At 38.1% G+C, this 16,805-nt stretch overlaps 1 protein-coding gene across 1 annotated transcript in view; it reads left to right on the top strand.

Moving 5' to 3' along the window:
- The window catches only part of SOHLH2 (spermatogenesis and oogenesis specific basic helix-loop-helix 2), a 40,787-nt gene that overhangs the window by 12,426 nt on the left and 11,556 nt on the right, over nt 1–16,805 (top strand). Inside the window, exons 3-6 of the mRNA XM_059996037.1 lie at nt 4,476–4,537; nt 4,618–4,722; nt 6,268–6,367; nt 8,173–8,283. Coding sequence (XP_059852020.1) covers nt 4,476–4,537; nt 4,618–4,722; nt 6,268–6,367; nt 8,173–8,283 — 378 coding nt within the window. The remainder of the gene's footprint in view (nt 1–4,475; nt 4,538–4,617; nt 4,723–6,267; nt 6,368–8,172; nt 8,284–16,805) is intronic.

The following is a 16,805-nucleotide window of genomic DNA, read 5'->3' as shown; positions in this document are numbered from 1 at the left end:
TGTTGTTTTGTTATATCTCAAAATCTGGAGAGGTTCAGGAAAATATACAAGTATTTACCTTACTCCTCTCTGGTCCCTTTTTATGCCCTGCCAGTGAGTGAAGAACTCACTGTAGAATAAAAGTGGTCCACGTTGATTTTCAGTATCAGAGCACATGATCACAAATCTATGTATATCTGTAAGACATACGGATTTTTATTGAAACTAAGAATGAAGTATAGTGTGTCAGCTATCATACTAAGCTTCTTTTAGGATAAAATGCAAGCAGCCTCCTTGAAAAGATTTTAAAATTTATTCTTATAGAAGAACTGTGGTTTTAGCTTGGAGCTAATCATTAATCAGTTTTAATCATTTGTAAAAATAATGGTACCTTATAGCCTGACATCCTCAAGAATTACGGCACATCTCAATTATAGGTTGACATTGCTGGTAGTACTCCCTAATTTGATTTCATTTCATGAACACATTTTTATTGAGCCAGATGAACTCAGACACCACCCAGTGGTAAAATATTTTAAGATCGTCTCAGGATTCATGTGCTTGGTTCCAGAATTTCAGGAGTATTTGACCCTTCTTTCAGGTCAGTTCTCAAAACTGAACCACATTCAAAGTGTAGATACTTGGTAATTCAGATGCATCCTGGCACTACCTTACAAAGGCTAATACAGAACATTAGAGTATGTTTCAAGCTCATCCACAGTGTATGGATCCTGTTTGCCATTGTGATTTTCTGGTCCATGAACTGTGTCTGCAGTTCCTCAAACCCTGTAATTCTCGTGAGCTCAGAGCAGTGCAGCGATAGGAAAGGAACACAGAATGTGGTTCCGTCTGCTCAGTCGGCAAATCAAGTTTGAATCTGATTTTATTTTTTCCCATGTCGATTCGCTTGTCTGATCAGCTAACTTATTGCGTCACCAAGAAAATCCAATCTTATGAGCCACAAGGGTCTAACAAGTTGTCCTGCTATGTCCCCAATTCCAGAACATCCTTGACTTGACAGTGCTACTCAGTAAGTCTGATCAGCCAGTTTGCATTACCTGAATACTTGACATAAACACTATAACAACAAAACATCTAAGTAGTTTTACTAAAAACATTATTCTATAAATAGGAACTGAGGGACATTCTAGATGTTTATTGTTTCTAGCGTCATGTCATGTGGTGAACCTGACTTAGAAGGGTCACAGCAGAAACTCTCCTGACAAAAAGCATAGTGGGGATGGGGCACACCAACCTTCACTATTGACCAGAATCAACTCAGAACTTCACTGCATTTTATCACAGGTGCCCTGTTAGTAGCAAGTGAACTCAGTGTTTTCATATTTACAGTAAAACTCTTAATTTTCTCACTGAAAATGGTTGTTTTAATTCATTAAGTAATTAATAAAGGATATTATTTGTTACAAGTCCCAAATAGACCACACCAAGTTAATTTGGCTGCTTTGGGCCCAAGGTTGCATAATGGATAACCATACTCAAGAAGGATGCAACCCAAAAATGACACTGGCTTTTGTCTTTTGACGTCCCTGTGCCTGTAAACGAAGTGCCTTTAGAAACCCCGGCTTCATAGGGACTTATAAGAACATTTTGGTCCTCCTATTAGATGACAGATTTCAGCGGCCAGCCAGATCTTTCCTGAGGTTCTTTGATCATCAGAGTGTACAATTCAGTTCAAAACACTTTTATATGATTTTTTTTTCCAGCTACCAGACTTAGGGGTGGAGACAAGGCTGGGAATGGCCACTGCTGCAGTTTGAGCTTATGGCGGCCTCCAGTTCCAGAGACCACTGGGCATAGGCTAGGAGTGGACACTAGAACATCAATATCCAATCTCGTATGAGCGTAGTCTCAGGATCCATCATGTCATTTAAACAGTGTATGCCGTGAAACAGGAGGATAAATAAATTGCCCCCCAGCAAACTGCAGATTTTTAAAACTCTGGAGACCTCAATTGAGAAGGTGTTTCTAAGGCCTCAGAACCTGCAATTTAGTTTTGGTATATGAAAGAAGTGGTATTAGTTGGGGTGGAGAAAGGAGATTTTTGTTGTGTTTTGGTGTTGCTTAGTTTTAAGGAACATTCATTCATTGGAAAGAGGACCTTTTTTGGTGATCCTGGAAACTGGAAACTCTGTTAGCTTATTAATTTGTACAGAATGTGGATGAGAAACTGAGCTCTGGACCAGAGTGTTGGATTCTGGGAACTCTATTGATTGCTGGGGTTCCTGCACAATTAGGGCTTCACTGACAGAGGAAGTGTTTGGGTTGGTAATCGATTCTGTGCTAATGACAAAAGTCCAGGAATTCCAACTCTGTCTGATGTGAAGCTTGAAATTTGAAAGTCATCGGGGTATAAAAATCCATATATCCAAATCTAACCTATTTCCCTGTCAGTAAGATCAATTTTTAAAAAAAATAGACGCAGGATTATTTCCAAAAGCAAATAATCTGTTTTTTAAAAAATTCTGTAATTCTAGAATATTTTAACTTACGATAACTTGTTTTTGTGAGTCCACAAAGTATTTTTTATTTCAAAAGCTGGACTGAACTACCCAATATGTTTCTATCTATTCAGTCTGTTTGTCCCTCCCACCTCATCCCATTATTCATACCCCTGTTATACCCCACGCTTTTTCATCCCTTACAAAATAAATGGGAAAGGTTCACACTGTGGACACTGACACACAGGCGTCATTCTCTCCTACGCACTTCCACGGTCCACACCCCACCGTATGCTAAGGGGCCTTCCTTACTGCCACTTGAGTCTGCCTGTCGGATCCCATCCTCCCTCCTACTTGTGCCTATTTTGACGGCAGTACTTCTGCCTGAGCTTCTCATTTCCTCATAGAAATTGTGTTCTTTCCTCTCTTCTCTTTTACCCCAAATTCTCTTTCAGAATTCATAGAACACAAGCCTGAATAGAGCTCAATTGGGTGATTTGTCCCATTTTAGTAATATCCTATTGATACTTGTTTGACATAATTAACTTAGTAAATATTCTGAGTTATATATATATTTTAAATAAATTTATTTATTTATTTATGTCTGTATTGGGTCTTCGTTGCTGCGCACGGGCTTTCTCTAGTTGCGGCGAGCGGGGGCTATTCTTCATTGCAGTGCACGGGCTTCTCATTGCAGTGGCTTCTAATGCTGCAGAGCACGGGCTCTAGGCGTGAGGGCTTCAGTAGTTGTGGCATGTGGGCTCAGTAGTTGTGGCTCACGGGCTCTAGAGTGCAGGCTCAGTAGTTGTGGCGCACGGGCTTGTTTGCTCCGTGGCATGTGGGATCTTCCCAGACCAGGGCTCGAACCCATGTCCCCTTCATTGGCAGGTGGATTCTTAACCACTGTGCCACCAGGGAAGCCCTGGTCATTTGTTTTATAAAATTTCCCACATTCTGATTTCATCCCCATAGCATTTAAAAAAAAATATTCCTCTTTTCCTTAAATTTCTTGAAACTGGTGGTTAGATCAAGAATCTGGATAAGATTTTGGATCATTTAAAGCCAAGAACAAAAGTGATCCGTCTTACATTCTACCTAATACCTGGGCAGTATTCTCAAAACTGTCAAGATCATCAGAAACAAAGTCAGCAAAAGTGTCACAATGTAGAGTAGCCTAAGGGAGATATAATGACTGAATGTAATGTAGGATCCTGGATTGGATCCTGGCATAGAAAAATAAAGTACATTAAGGAAAACTAAGGAAATCAGAATAAAGAATGAACTTAATAATAATGTATCAATATTGGCTCATTAATTTGGAATATTTGGAAGTATTCCAAACTAATGTAAGATGTTAGCAGTATGGGAAATTGTGTTTGGGATACATGGGAACTCCACTATGTTCATATTTTTCCTGTAGATACAAAATTATTCTAAAATTAAAGTTTATTTTTAAAAAGTCACTTATTCTCTCACTTACCCCTTCCCCAGTTGTGGAGAGCCAGGCATTTGTGGTTGCCATAGAAATGAACCATAAAAAGACTGTTCTTATTAACAGACTGCACTCCTGCTCAGAGAAGCCAGGGGTATGTTTGACTGAAGACTCAAGTTTTGGATTTTCTTACCCATTAAAAGGAAATAGAGAAGCTAAAGCATCTATTATAAATAAAGCTTCAAACAGAGCAAGCGTCAGTTTCGGGAGAATGTTCCCCTCCCTCGTATTTTTCAAATAATCTGTAATTGTACTGTCCACCCCAGCCACACACTTCAGAAGCCTCTTCCTGCAACTGCAAGAAATAAAAACACAATCTCTTCTTTTATGAACTGTAAAAAAAAAAAAAAAAAAAGTCCATCTTTTCCCTCACTGATTTGAGATGGTACTGTCACTAAACTTCCATATTAATGCCACCATTTTAAATTCTAATGAAATAAGGAAAGTCACTGTAGTGTAGTTCGTTCCTAATGAGCTAAATGTTTGAATCCCAATTTTTTGAACGATGATTTTGCTTCATTTTAAACTTTTTTTTTCCCTTTCAGATCTGGCAAGAAAAAAAATACACATTTGCTCTTTGTTTTTATAATCCCTGAGAACTTCAAAGGTATGTGCCTGTTGGATATATTATCTGCTTTTTCCCCAAATAGAAATCATGAGGTCAATATTTAATACAAAGATTCTTAGGTTGTCTTTCAGGTCAAGGAGCTGATATTACTTTATCTGAACCACTGACAATGGAAAAAATGAGTGTTGTGATAAAATACTGGAAAACATGTCTCTCAAATACTGGTGAGTGAAAAGCAGGTTTCCAAGGGTTAGAAAAATTCTAAGATTCTACAAAAGTTGTATTTATACATTTTTATGTTGGTTTTCCACTTATGCCTTTTATTTGTTAAGGATTAACTGTATGCTATATACATGTAATCCTTATTAAACATAGTGTGAAGAAAACAAGTGTGAATAAAATAAAGGGAAACATACGTTCTATACCTGTGAAGAAAAAGCTTGTCCTCAAAGGTTTAAAATGTGCACAAGGGACAAATGCAGTGTTGTGGTTAAGCACAGGTTTTTTTTGGTTTTGGGGTTTTTTTTTTTGGTAGCCTAGCTTCTTAGTCACTTGAATGGAATTATTCATGCTTTGTGCTGTATGATTGTCTAAAAGCCAGAGCCATTAACCTTGAGTTTTTGTGCTTTGCAAAACACTTGCATATAAATTATTTCACTTCTTTAAGTTAACAGAGTGGTTATCCTTTCTATTTTAGATTTTTAGACACAGATAATTAGTGTCAGTGCTTCAATGAGACCTCACATTTCTAAACTCTTCACCTGTATTGTATTATGTGTATTGCCAGCATCTAAACACTTAAGATAATTAAACTGCTTTAATTTGCCTTGTAAAAGGACAGACTCCAATTTCTGAAATTAAATTCTACTGGAATCATTGTTTGTCAGTGACTACTTATGATTTTTCTAGACCCAGGTTACTAGTAGGAAATCTTTTAAAATTAAGGTATTTTTCTTAAAATGGACCTGAAAGACGCTTTCAGGATTATCATGGATAAGCTCATACTCCAGAAGATACAAGATCAGTGCACCCCTCCTTTTTTTTTAATGTCCTTCTTCAGTATCTAGGCAAGATGAGTGAGTCTGTTTTGTAACATCCCAATGGCTCCCATCCCCTGCAGGTGTCAGAGTTCTTCCTGGAAATGAAATGTGTAACTGTCTGGGACCAGAGTCCTTTTGCAGCCTCTTCTCATTTTGGTTCTCAGTGGAAATAGAGCAGCTGCTCATCACCACCTGTCTAGCACCCTTCTTATTGGTCCTAACCATGTCTCATCCAGTCATCTCAGCTCTCCTCTTAGGATGAGCAGCTGCAAAACAAACAAACAAAAACAACAGCAACAACAAAAAGCAAAAAAACCCAAAAAAACCCCACACCAAAAAACAACACAACCATCAGATGCTTTGACAATGCAGCTACTTACTGAAGACTCATACGCATTTTCTGTCTCTGACGTTTACCTGTAAATAATAAGTAAACTCGGTTGAATGCATTTTTAAGCACACCTATCACAAAGTTAGTAGAATCTGGTTGAAAGAGGATGCTGTGGAGTAACTTGTATGTAGTGTTTTAATTTTGCTTTCTCACCTGGGTAGTTCCATGCTTCACAGATTGAAATCTATAAAAATTGCTTTTTATTTAAAAAATGCTGCTTTATAAAATGTATTGAGTGAAACATGACAGCTATTTTTGATTAGGGTTTATATGCGTGATTAACATCATCCCCACCAGTGACTTTATAATTGAAATGGTTCCTCTTTTAAAACTTGCAGTTAAGAATGAAATTTCTGTGAAGCCTGAAGAACCTGAATTGCCCCTGCAGAAGTCCTGCAGTGAACACCTGAGATATTTTTCTACTGATCTATTTGCTCGGTTAGTTTTTTTCACTTTTTTGTAGTAGCAATTTTTACTGTGTACATTTCATTAAAAAACATTTCTGGAGGGCTTATTGATTGTGTAACAGCAGCTCAAGTGCTGGGGGTGATGCAAAAGAAAGTAGCTACTTTGTGGAAGAGGGATGCAACCTGTACTATATTTCAGAATCCTGAGCTGGCACTGTGGGGACACATTACAGAAGTATCCAGCTAAATATAAGGAAGCACTTCATAACCACAGGGGAGCAGGTTGAATTGTAAGGTAGTAAGTTACCCATCACTGGGCATGTTAAAGTAGAGACTGGGTTAAATAAAAGCAGTGATGTTTCAAACTTTTAAAACAATGGAATCGTAAGCTGTTATCCATCTGCCAATAAGCTTCTCGCTAATGTCTTTTTTGAACTCATGAACCTACCCCACCAATTATTGAAAATAACCCTTAAAGATGGTCTCTTTGTCTCTGTCTCTTTGAGATATTAGAACTAGCATTTAAACCTGCATTGAACTGGGGGTCATTCAAACCCTTTCAATTCTAACACTGTATGCTTATAAAAATTCTATTTTAGTGAATTTCTTTGTTTCACTTGAAGCTGATTTCCAAGGAGATTTTAAATAGAGCATAGGGCTATAAAGAATGGACACAAGTGTTGAGAACATGGATGATGATGGTGAGAATTTTGAGTTAGTCACTTCCAGAATTTGTAGAATGTGACCGTCAACTTATTTTGAACAGGGAAGAGACCTGGCAACCAATAAGCATGGTTAAACCAAAGATGCACTTACTTAAGTAGTACAGAGATAGCAACAGCTTTCTTTATCTTATTTAGCATTTCAACCTCAAAGAAATTTACCGTATTAAACTTTTTCTGGGATATGGGGTTGGGAAGGGTTTTGGAAGGCCTTGTGATTTTCTTGTATTACTTACAACTTATTTTTGAGCCCTACTCATCTTGTATCTTTGCTCTTCCTCAGAATCCTACTACTATAACTAAAAGTCAATTTTCAAATCAAGTTATATCCCTTGTGATAAAGGAGATAATATTAGTTTGTAAGTTTTTTAGGGAAATTTTTTTTTTAATCAAATCAATGAAAATTCCTGGAGAAGTTCTAGAAAAATGGTCAAGCCAGAAAATGTCCATTAAATGACAATTTTTTTACATGGAGGTAACCTGCCGGTTGCTCATCAAGCTGCAGTAGTGTATCTTGGCCCTCTAATCCCTCGTGCTTTTCCTGTAATGTACCTTTAGATACAGTCATGTAATTTGGAATACTCATACTCAGTGAGGTTAGAATATTTTAGTCCTGCTTGTATCTGTTATTCTTTATCAGTATATTTTATTTTATTATTTATTTATTTATTTGTTTGTTTTTGCGGTACGCGGGCCTCTCACTGTTGTGGCCTCTCCCATTGCGGAGCACAGGCTCCGGACGCGCAGGCTCAGCGGCCGTGGCTCACGGGCCCAGCCGCTCCGGGGCATGTGGGATCTTCCGGGACTGGGGCACGAACCCGTGTCCCCTGCATCGGCAGGCAGACTCTCAACCACTGCGCCACCAGGGAAGCCCTATCAGTATATTTTAGAATCTTGATCAGTCATTGAATTTATGATGACCTTGACAATAAATTCTTTTGAAATAAACTATTCTGTACCAAATACATAGGGTAAAATGGTTTGATATTTACTGCACCTTTGTATAAAGCTAGGGACTTAGAGAAGCATCCTTTGATTAGTGTATTGGTGCTTATTGTTTACTATTGCCTGACAATTTTCCTCTTTATATGGTATGATTTTCTCTTGTTTCTAGCTCTGAATCTCTAAGAAATGACATTGGGTTTGAATTAAAGGATCCGTTGTCAAATTTCGAGAAAAACAAAAAGATTTCTGTTCTTCACTCAAGCAAGGAAAAGCTGAGAAGGTGAATTTTGTTACAGCCCCCTTTTTAGCATCGTTCCTTTGTAGGAAAAAATTGCTTCCATGAATTTCGTAACTTTTTATAATATTGTCAAAAGTCGGTGCGAAACTAGTAAATCTGGCAGCTGGGGAAGGTCTGGAACTGGTCCCTGCAATACATGCTACTCACTCATTCATTCATTTAGTCATTCAGCAAGTAGCTGTGAGTGTCTAATATGCCAGAATATGATTCGAGAACTGAGGTAAAAAATAAATTGTTGCCTTCAAGGAGGTCTTAGTCTAGTGCTTAGACAGACTTCTAAATAGGCTCTTAAATAGGAAATTATGTTTTAATAAATATCATGATAGAAAAGAACACACAGTAGGACACTAGGAAAGTTACCTAAGACAGAATGAGGAGGCAGGAAGGCTTTCTCGAGAAGACGATAGCTAAATTGAGCTTTAAACAAAAATTGGTTTAGTTTGGTTTAGAAATCAGTGAAGGATGTTTCAAATGGCAGGAGTAGCAGGTACAGAGGCCGGCAGTGTAAGAAAGTACAGTGAATTTGTGGAACTGCTGGTGTTTTCATAGAGTTGGCCATAAGGGTGCAAGTGGGAAGGGGCAAGAGATGAGAGGTAGTAGGTAAGGGCTGGGTATGTCCTGTTAAGGAATTTGAATTTCATCCTGACCTGTTCATCCTGCACTAAAGGATTTTAGCAAAGGTATGATATGATAAGATCTGTACCTTAGAATGAACGCTTGAGCAGGATGTTAGGGAGTGAATTGAATCTGGAGGCCAGGGGAGTCTGTAATAAGAAGTGATGAAATCCTGAACTATGGTGTTAGAAATGGGATAGTGAGAAGTAAGCCAGTTCTAAGTATATGAAATAGGTAGAATCAGCGTGAACGTGGCTGAAGGAGAAGTCAGGTGTAACTTCCAAGTTGATGGTGGAGCCACCGACTGCCTGGGAAGTACAGTGGAATGCAGGCTGGGGGTGGGAGGTGAGTTTTGCTCTTGCTGCGTTTATATGGAGCTTCCCAGTAAGGAATTGGCCCTTAGGTTCTAGAGAAGATCCAGGCTAGAAACAGGGATTTGAGAGCTCTCAGGATACAGCATCTATTTGAAGCGGTGGATGCAGGATGGATATAATGACTTTGAAAAGCACGTAGGGAAGAGACAAGTGGGGAAGAGGCCCTTGGGGAAAACCTCAATATTTAAGGTCCAGGCAGCCGAGAAGAGATCAGGGGAAAAAGAGTTTCTAGGAAGATAAGAAGACGACCGGGAAGGAGTGGTATTGAGGAGAACAGGGGAGGAGAGAGTTTCCTAAAGGAGTGTGTTCAGCAATATCGCATGACACAGAGATTAAGTAAGGGAAGAACTGACAGTTGACTGTGTTTAGCAAAACCTAAATGTCACTGACCTTGGCAAAAATAATTCCCTTGGCGTGGTTAGGGAACAAGTGCCGTTGCAGAAAGATGGAGAATGAAAGGTGGGGATATGCAGATGAAAGGAAGGAGGAAAGGAAGGTGTGTGGTCTATAAAAGGGAATTTAGGGGAGAATGAGAAATTTTGATAAGGCTGGGCCAGACTTGAATATGTTCATATTTATCTTCCAAAAGAAGACAGCTGCAAGAGAGACAGAGGTCTTAAAGATACTCATGTTTTGGTCATCTGTGGCTGCTTAAAAAATGAGACTGAAGTTGATTGGCTTGATACGTGGTTTTATGGGTTAGCAGTTTGAGCAGGACTCAGCTAGGCAATTCTTCTGCCTATGTGACATTAACTGGGGTTACTTGGTAGCCTTCAGCTGGAGGATGGTCCAGTCAGGAGGGTCTGGGGCCTTTGCAGGGATGGCTGGAAGGCTGAACACAGCCGGGGCTCCCCAGCCTGCTAGTCTCAGGGTTGTCAGACTTCTTCCATGGCAGCCCAGGGCTCCTAGAGAGAGTGTTCCAGGGGGCAGGAAGAGGAAGCTGCGCTCTCACACGGCCTGGGACCAGAAACTGGCCCAGTGCCACTTCTACCATGTGCTCTTGGTCAGAGCAGTCACAGAGCCTACCCAGGCCTAAGGGAAGGGTATATAGACCCCACCTCTCAGTGGGAGGAATGTCAAAGAATTTTAGTTCCCTTCAGGCAATGAGGGGCACTGGCAATGGATTTACATCCCTGAAGAGGCAGAAGGCTTTGGAATGTAGAACCAGGTGGAAGAACACCTCTTCCACTGAAAATGGAGAGAAGGAGTTAAAGCTAAGTGTGGATAAAGATGAGTCTTTTTGTTTGTTTTTTTCGTGCCCTGTGTTCTCTGCCTTCCCCAGCCGTCCCCTTCTAGAGTGTTTGTGTTCTCCCAGCTGGTGCCTGGCCTGGACTTTCTTTCTTTTTTTTTTTTTTTTTAACATCTTTATTGGAGTATAATTGCTTTACGATGGTGTGTTAGTTTCTGCTGTATAACAAAGTGAATCAGCCACACCTATACACGTATGACGCAAGAGGGAAAAGATGAGTCTTTTGATGGGGCCAGAAAGGAGGAGGAAGTTGATCATTTCTGCCGAATGTGCTCCATCGTCTGCTGAAGATTAGTGGGAAAATGGTGTGGTTTTGGGCTTGATGAGATGGGCTGGTAGATGGGCTAGTCTGGTCCAAAAGGCCTTCACTCATATGTCTGCTGCTTTAGCCAAGAGGAGACTTAGGGCCTGCTGGCCAGGCTATCCTATAGAGTTCACTAATCTGCAGTGAAATGAGAAAAATACAGTGCAATGAGTATTTTTAAAGCTATATTTTATATAGCATATTCTAAGATTGTGTTTTCCATACTTTATTTGATGTTAAAATCATGGTGATATTAGTAAATGGTTTGCAACAAAATGTTATTGGGAGATGGTACCTTTCTTTCATTATTTTTCATGTCTGAATCGAATGTTGGCAATCCTTTATTGGTCCCCCAAAGTTCTGTGTTGTTTTTCTTTTTTAATTTTAGTGGTTGATGAAAACTAAAATCTGAGAACCACTAGTCTAGAGGACTACAAAGATGCTTTGGGGGGTGTCCGCCCCTGTTGCATTATTTAAAGGGCTAGAAATCTTTGTTTCCCAGAAAGAAAAGCTGTAACCAGGAACTGACCCCTCCACTTAGAGATTTGCTTGGGAGATACCAGAAAGTAACAATCCGTCCCTAATTACTTTATGCCATTTCCTCTTCTTAACTCTTCTGATTATGGCTGTGAATCTTAAAATAGATGCTTCTAGTCTATTTCTCTTCCTTTTTCTCCTCCTCCTCCCAGTCAGCTGCTTTACTTATGGTTTTGTCTTTTTTGCTTTGTTTTGCTCTTTTTTGTTTTTAAGCAGCATAGGTAACATGATATTTGCTAATGTTGAGGAAATAATGATCCCAGCTGATGGTTTTGAATACTTGCATTTGGGAATTTCTTTTTTAAACAACTCTACCATCTGTTTTTTTTATTAGAACAGATTAATAAAAATTGGCTAATACTAATATTCTTGATGAAATCCCTTTCATTACGCATGTTTTAAATATATAAATATGTCTTTATCTTGGTAAGGTGTATACTTTGCAGTGCGATACCTTCATTTTGTTTGTGTATCTGTGAGTCCAAAATGGTGGCGGTTTAATCATTTTCAGGATGTCACTCACTTGAAGTGAAAGTGAGTTTTGCTGCAGTTTCTCACAAATGAAGGCTTTTCCAGGGCTGGAAAGACTTTTCAAGTGTTAGAAATTTAAGGAAGGTAGAATAGGAAGTTCTCAGAGGGTCTTAAGTCATATGTGGCCAAGAGACCTCTCTCTGTGAGTTCTTGATTGCCTGAGACACATTGTACAGAGGAGAGACCAAGGACACAGTTTGGACCAAGACCTTTGGCTTTAAATGCCATTCAGCCTCTTAGAATCACTTTTAGCTGGTTCTTTCCCTGATTTATTTGGACTGGGTCATAACCAAGCTGGCTTCTGTGGTAGATGACAAAAACAAAGCACATTTTTGCCTGTTGTTGCCTATTGCTGCTTCCATACACAAAGGAAAAAGAAAACAGCAGGACCCTGTGGGCCCCTGAGCTGGGTATCCTACTTTTTTGAGCCAACATTAACATCCTTCACAAAGGTTCTCTAACACCATATACAAAAATAAACTCAAAATGGTTTAAAGGCCTAAATATAAGACTGGATACTACAAAACTCCTAGAGGAGAACATAGGCAGAACACTCTTTGGCATAAATCACAGCATTAGTTTTTTGGGATCCGTCTCCTAGAGTAAGGGAAATAAAAACAAAAATAAACAAATGGGACCTAATTAAACTTAAAAGCTTTTGCACAGCAAAGGAAACCATATACAAAATGAATAGACCACCTATGGACTGAGAGAAAATATTTGCAAATGATGCTACCGACAAGGGGTTAGTTTCCAAAATATACAAACAGCTCATACAGCTTAATATCAAAAAAACAAACAACCCAATCAAAAAATGGACAGAAGATCTAAATAGACATTTCTCCAGAGAAGACATAACAGATGGCCAGCGGGCACATGAAAAGATGCTCAACATCCCTAATCATTAGAGAAATGCAGATCAAAACTACAATGAGGTATCACCTCACACCAGTCAGAGTGGCCATCATTAAAAAGTTTACAAACAATAAATGCTGGAGAGGGCGTGGAGAAAAAAGAAACCCTCTTACACTGTTGGTGGGAATGTAAGTTGGTGCAGCCACTATGGAGAACAGTGTGGAGGTTCCAGCAGTCCCATTCCTGGGCATATATCTGGAGAAAACTCTACTTTGAAAATATACATGCACCCCAGTGTTCATAGCAGCACTATATACAATAGCCAAGACATGCAAGCAACCTAAATTTCCATCAACAGGTGAATGGATAAAGAAGATGTGGGGTGTGTGTGTGTGTGTGTGTATGGTGGAATATTACTCAGCTATAAAAAGTGAAATAATGCCATTTGCGGCAACATGGATGGTCCTAGAGATTATCATATTAAGTGAAGTAAATCAGATAAAGACAGATATGATATTACTTATATGTGGAATCTAAAATAATGATACAAATGAACTTATTTACAAATCAGAAATAGACTCACAGGCTTAGAAAACAAACTTATGGTTACCAAAGGGGATAGTGGAGAGGGGGAGAGATAACTTAGGAGTTTGGGATTAACAAACTGTGTCTTCTTTTAGTCTAAAATTAGATGACAGTATCAGATTAAAATATCTGTAACTGTTGGTTGTTTTAACTCAAATTTTAGGGGTTTTTTTTGGGGGGGAGAGTAAAACAGGCTCTTCACTGTTTACAAAGTTATTTATGAGTTGCAAAAATTCTCTATGTTTTTCTCTGTATTACCATGTTTTTCTCCTGTACTCTTCCATTCATCTTGACTGCCACAGTCAGACAGAAAGTACAAGAACACTTTGCTTTTGCACCTGTAGTGAAAACCTTAGCAGCAGACATAATCATTCCAGGTCTGTCAGATAAATGCATACTTTTGGTATTTAAAATGTTCAACTTATCAGAATGATGTAATAATCACAAGTAGCAAGTGATTATGTATTTGAAGCAAAAATTCACAAAATTAAACGGACAGATATTGTATTTGAAGCAAAAATTCACAAAATTAAAGGGTCATATTGACAAGCATTGTTGGAGATTTCACATCCCTCTCTCAGCAATTGATACAACAGCTGGACACCAAAAATCAGTCAGATACAGAAGGTGTGAGCCCTGTTAACCAGCTTGACCTGGTAGATGTATGTAAAACACCATACCCAGCACGGCAGCGGAATACCCATTCTTTTCAAAGGCGTATGGTACATTCACTTAGATAAACTGTATGCTGGGGGGTATAGTACATTTCAGTGCATTTTAAAAAGTTGAATTCACAAGGAGTATGTTCCTTGACTACAATTAAGTTAAATTAGAAGCCAATAAGAATTTGATATAAAGAAAAACCTCAAATATCTGGAAATTTAAGAACACACTCCTAAATAATCCATGGGTAAAAGAAAATAATCACAAGAAAAATTAGAAAATATTGCAAATTGAATGATTATGATAATAGAATATTTCAAAATTTGTGAGATGCAGTTAAAGCAAAGCTTATGGCAAACATTTTGGCTTTATTTTTTTAAAGTCTTTATTGATTTTGTTACAATATTGCTTCTGTCTTACGTTTGGTTTTTCGGCTGCAAGGCATGTGGGGTCTTAGTTCCCTGACCAGGGATTAAACCCGCACCCCCTGCTTTGGAAGTCGAAGTCTTAACCACTGGATTGCCAGGGAAGTCCCAACACTAGGGCTTTAAATGCTTATATTTGAAAAGGCAAAAGATCTAAAAATCAGTGACCTAAGGGTCCATTTTAAGGGGCTAGAAAAAGTAAAATGAAGTAAATCCAAAGTAAACAGAAAGGGGAGGGAGGCAGGCAGGTAAGGAGAGAGACAAAACATTTTACCAATATCATGAATGAAAGAGGAATTACCTCTACATATCCAATAAACATATAATATAAAAGGGTATATTTTAACTAATTTTATGCCAATAAGTTCAACAACTTAGGTGAAATGGACAAATTTTTGAAAAACACAATTTACCAAAACTGATACTAGATGAAGCAGAAGATCTGAATAGCCCTCTATATTAAAGAAATTGAACTTACTAGAAAACAAAAAAGTACCAAAGAGAAAACGCCAAACTCAGATGGTTTTACTGATGAATTCTGTTAAAAATCTAAAGAAGAGGTAATAACCAGTCTTAAATTTTACAGAAAATGGAGGGAGAACAATTCCTAACCCATTTCATGATGCCAGCATAACCCTAAACCTGATAAAGATATTATAAAAAAAGAAAATTACAGACCAGTATCTCTCATGAACAGAGACATAAAAATACTTAACATAATTTTAACAAATTGAATGAAGTAATAGATAAAGATACAATGTGTCGTGACCACACTGGGTTTATCCTAGAAAAGCAAGGCTGATGTAACATTCAAAAATCAATCGATATAATTCACCACATTAAACACAATGAAGGAGAAAACAATAGAGTAACAGATTCTGAAAACTTATTTGACAACATAAGATTAAAAGACAAAAAACCAATCTTCCAGCAAAATAGATACGGAAGAGAATTTCCTGAATCTGTTAAAGGGCATCTATGAAAAACCTATAGCTAACATTGTACTTAATGATGAGATTTTGACCATTTGTTCCTTAAAAAGATCTGGAACAAAGTAAGGTTGCCTATTTTTAGAAAGAAAGAAACAAAACTCTCTCATTTATAGATGGCATGATTGTTTATGTATAAAGTCCTAAGATCCTACAAAATAACTACTAGAACCAAAAGATGAATATAGCAAGGTCATAGGATATAAGGTCAGTGTACAAAAATCATTGTATTTTTCTATATTAGCAGTGAACAATTGGAAAATGAAAAATAATAATTATATTGAAAATAGAGTTAAAAAGCCTTAGAATACTTAGGAACAAAAATATATAAAAGACATAATATCTGTACAGTCGTCACTCAAAATATTGCAGTGATAAACTAAAGAAAAACTAAATCATGCATTATACGTAATTATGAATTAAAAGATTTATATTGTTAAGATGTCAGTTCTTGGGAGTTCCCTGGTGGCACAGTGGTTAAGTATCTGCCTGCCAATTCATGGGACAGATTTGATCCCCGGTCTGGGGAGATCCTGCATGCCGTGGAGCAACTAAGCCCGTGTGCCACAACTACTGAGCCTGTGCTGTAGAGCCTGCGAGCCACAACTACTGAGCCCGCACGCCTAGAGCCCGTGCTCCACAACAAGAGAAGCCACCACAATGAGAAGCACATGCATGGCAACAAAGAGTAGCCCCTGTTCGCTGCAACTAGAGAAAGCCTGTGTGCAGCAAAGGCCCAATGCAGCCAAAAAATAAATAAATTTACTGAAAAAAAAGAAAAAAGATGTCAGCTCTCGCTAAATTGAAATATAACTTTATTTAAATCTAAACAATAATTCAAATAGACTTTTTTGGGTAAAAATTGACAGTCTAATTCAAAACTGTGTGGAAAGGACTGTGAATATAAAAGGACTTAGAATAAAGCAATCCTGAAAAAGTACAACAAAGTTGGGGCACTTAAGCTATCTGACTTCAAGACTTAGCATACAGCTACATTAATCAGCATTTTACTAACATGAAGGTTGACCAGTAGATAATAAAACACAATAGCCCACACATTATGGTCACTTGATTTTCAGCAAATCACCAGGGCAAACAACTTGGGAAACAAAAGTCTTTTCTATAAATGGTGCTGGAACAACAGGATATCCATATGAAAAAACAATGAAACTTGACCCCTTCCTCATACCATATAAAAATTAATTCAACATGAAGTATAGAGAGGGCTATCATATAAAGCTAAAACTATAAAGCTTCTAGAATAGGACTGTTCAGTAGAACTTTCTGCAGTGTTAGAAATGGCCTATATCTGCTGTCCAGTAAGGTAGCTGCTAGTCATATTATTGAGTATTTGAAATGTAGGTGTTGTGACTTAGG

Source organism: Delphinus delphis, chromosome 18 (genome assembly GCF_949987515.2).
Source record: "Delphinus delphis chromosome 18, mDelDel1.2, whole genome shotgun sequence".
Taxonomy (NCBI): domain Eukaryota; kingdom Metazoa; phylum Chordata; class Mammalia; order Artiodactyla; family Delphinidae; genus Delphinus; species Delphinus delphis.
This window is presented reverse-complemented; position numbering and strand designations above follow the sequence as displayed.